Source organism: Bison bison, unplaced genomic scaffold, assembly GCF_000754665.1.
Source record: "Bison bison bison isolate TAMUID 2011002044 unplaced genomic scaffold, Bison_UMD1.0 scf7180017863888, whole genome shotgun sequence".
NCBI lineage: Eukaryota > Metazoa > Chordata > Mammalia > Artiodactyla > Bovidae > Bison > Bison bison.
This window is the reverse complement of record NW_011494460.1, coordinates 1199947-1202722: the sequence shown is the minus strand read 5'-3', so window position 1 is coordinate 1202722 and position 2776 is coordinate 1199947. Positions and strand designations below refer to the sequence as shown.

General features: G+C 43.5%; 1 protein-coding gene across 1 annotated transcript in view; it reads right to left on the bottom strand.

Moving 5' to 3' along the window:
• NUDT9 (nudix (nucleoside diphosphate linked moiety X)-type motif 9) overlaps positions 1 to 893 on the bottom strand; it is a 37827-nt gene extending 36934 nt beyond the window's left edge. Inside the window, exon 1 of the mRNA XM_010833785.1 lies at positions 531 to 893. Within this exon, the coding sequence (XP_010832087.1) occupies positions 531 to 637 (107 nt within the window). The 5' untranslated portion in view covers positions 638 to 893. The remainder of the gene's footprint in view (positions 1 to 530) is intronic.
• Positions 894 to 2776: the final 1883 nt, after the last annotated feature.

Sequence of the window (2776 nt, the reverse complement as noted above, 5' to 3'; positions counted from 1 at the left end):
AGGTGACAAAAATAATTAAAAACACACACACTCCTAGAGGCAGCCTCACAACACTTGTTTATTACTCAATGCCTAGCATGGGCATGGTACCTAGGACATGTGTTCAGAAACCACGAGAAAAGAATAAGAGGAGGAGACAGTATGAGATACCACAAATCCCTAAATTTATCCAAGGCAATTTTTTTAAAAAGAGGTAAATAATAAATATACTATCTACATTGAAATGGAGAAGTAGAGGAATAACGACTTACACTTTTACACCGTTTAAACGGTTCGCTATTTAAACTCCCTGGGGACAAACAATGTTAATGACTCACGGAAGAGGACAAATTTCAAGTACCGTGAGAAAGCGTGCCACCACTTGCTTTTCTCAAAAGGCAGGTGAAATATTTAAGTCTTTTTTTAAAAACGTGCGTATGGCTGTAAAAAGCTGGGACCCAAGCGGAGCCTCCTGAAACCACCCGACCAGAAGCTGGTTCCCAGCCGCAACGGAAAGACTCGGGAGGAGTCAGCGCTAGAAGCGAGAATACCTGCACGCCGCGACGCTGCAACTGCCCAAGGACTTAACAGTCACAGAGGCCAGGGCGACAGAGAGGGACACGGCGTATAAAGTCTTCCCCAGGAAGCCTCCGGCCATCAGCGGCCCGCGGAAAATTCGCGGAGAGGTAGCTCTTAGCTTGGTCCGCAGCCTCCGCCCTCCCCACAGCCCCGAGCCCCGAGTGTCCAGCGGGTACTGGGACCGGGCAGCCCTCCGGTTCCGTAGAGGAAGTAGCTACGTCAGTCTCATTAACACACAGTGACTAGTTGGCCTCCCAAAATAACAGCCCACTTCGAACCCCCAAGTGACGCGCAAGGTACAGCTCCAGTTGCCGGGAAAACAGCCGGCCCGGCCGTAACGCCCCACTGCGTGACGGCACTTTACGACAGCGCCGCAAAGCGAGGAGGTGCAGGCTTCATAGCGCCGGCCTTCTTCGGCTTTTCATTCATGCGGGTCCGGAGATTGTGAGGGGGGTTTAGATAGGGGTCTCGGGGTACCATCGAGAAAGCGGTAGGGAAAAGGGAGGATGAAAGAAACCGAGAAGTTGGAAAGGAGAAGAAAAAGGAAGGGGATTCAGAGAAGTGTGCCCTCCTTTTTTTTTTTTTTCCACCCCAGGGAGGAAGAGGTTACCATCCTAGTCATATCTGATTTCAAGTGGTTACAGGGAAAAGAAATAGGCGAGAGACTTGGAATTCCCGTATTCTTTTTTTTACCAAGATGTTCATGTCATGGGTAAATTTCACGAGGCTTTGACGTGTGTGGCCTTAGCAAACCTGCGGAGGAGTAAAACCAGCTGTGAAATAAGTACACAGCGTGGAGGAGGGACAAGGGCAACATCTGATACATAACTCCAGAGGCAGCGATTAGCCGAACCGGAAATTGTAAACCAACATTGTTCAGAACAGTTTGTAATGCGATTTTTGTTTGACACTTGGTTTGTCATTATCTTTTTTTAGGTCTGAAATTATAAGACGCAGTAGTATACCCATTTTAAAATATATTTTTAATATTCTTTTTCAGTATAGTTTATCACAGGGTATTGACTATAGTTCCCTATGCTATACATTAAGGCCTTGTTTTTTCTTTATTCTAAATGTGATAATTTCTATCTGCTAACCTCAAACTTCCAGGAGCAAGTCTCTTCTTCCTCTCCTACCCCTTGGTCACCACAGATCTGTTGTCTATGGCTCTGCTTCTGTTTCATAGATTCCTATTGTCATTTTTTTTAGATTCCACATAGGGGTGATATCCTATGATCAGTATCTTTCTCTTTCTGACTTACTTCACTTAGTATGATAATCTCTAGTTACACAGCCCTAGGTTCTCATTAGTCATCTATTTTATACACAATAGTGTATCTATGTCACCCCCATTCTCCCAGTTCATTCCACTCCCCACCCTTTCCCCCTTGGTATCCATACTTTTTTATCCTCTACATTTGTGCCTCTATTTTTGCTTTGCAAATAAGATCATCTTTACCGCTTTCCTAGATTCCACATATATGTGTTAATATACTATATTTGTTTTTCTGACTTACTCTGTATGACAGCCATCCACATCTCTGCAAATAACACAGTTTCATTCCTTTTCATCGCAAAGAAATATTCCATTGTATATATGTACCACATCTTTATCTGTTCTTCAGCTGATAGACATTTAGGTTGCTTCCATGTCCTGGCTGTTGTAAACAGTGCTTCTGTGAACATTGGGGTGCATGTATCTCATTATCTTATTAAAGTGTGTGGATATTTACCTTTTAAGTATGTAATCCACTGTTTCAGTGGTGGGGTATGGACACTGACATAAAACTTCTCACCATCTCAAAAAGCCATATTTATCAAACCTCTGTAAAAGGTTGGTTTTCATTCCAATCCCAAAGAAAGGCAATGCCAAAGAATGTTCAAACTACCACACAGTTGCACTCATCTCACATGCTAGTAAAGTAATGCTCAAAATTCTCCAAGCCAGGTTTCAACAACATGTGAACCGTGAACTTCCAGATGTTCAAGCTGGTTTTAGAAAAGGCAGAGGAACCAGAGATCAAATTGCCAACATGCGCTGGATCTTCGAAAAAGCAAGAGAGTTCCAGAAAAACATCTATTTCTGCTTTATTGACTATGCTAAAACCTTTGACTGTGTGGATCACAATAAACTGTGGAAAATTCTGAAAGAGATGGGAATACCAGACCACTTGACCTGCCTCTTGAGAAATCTGTATGCAGGTCAGGAAGCAACAGT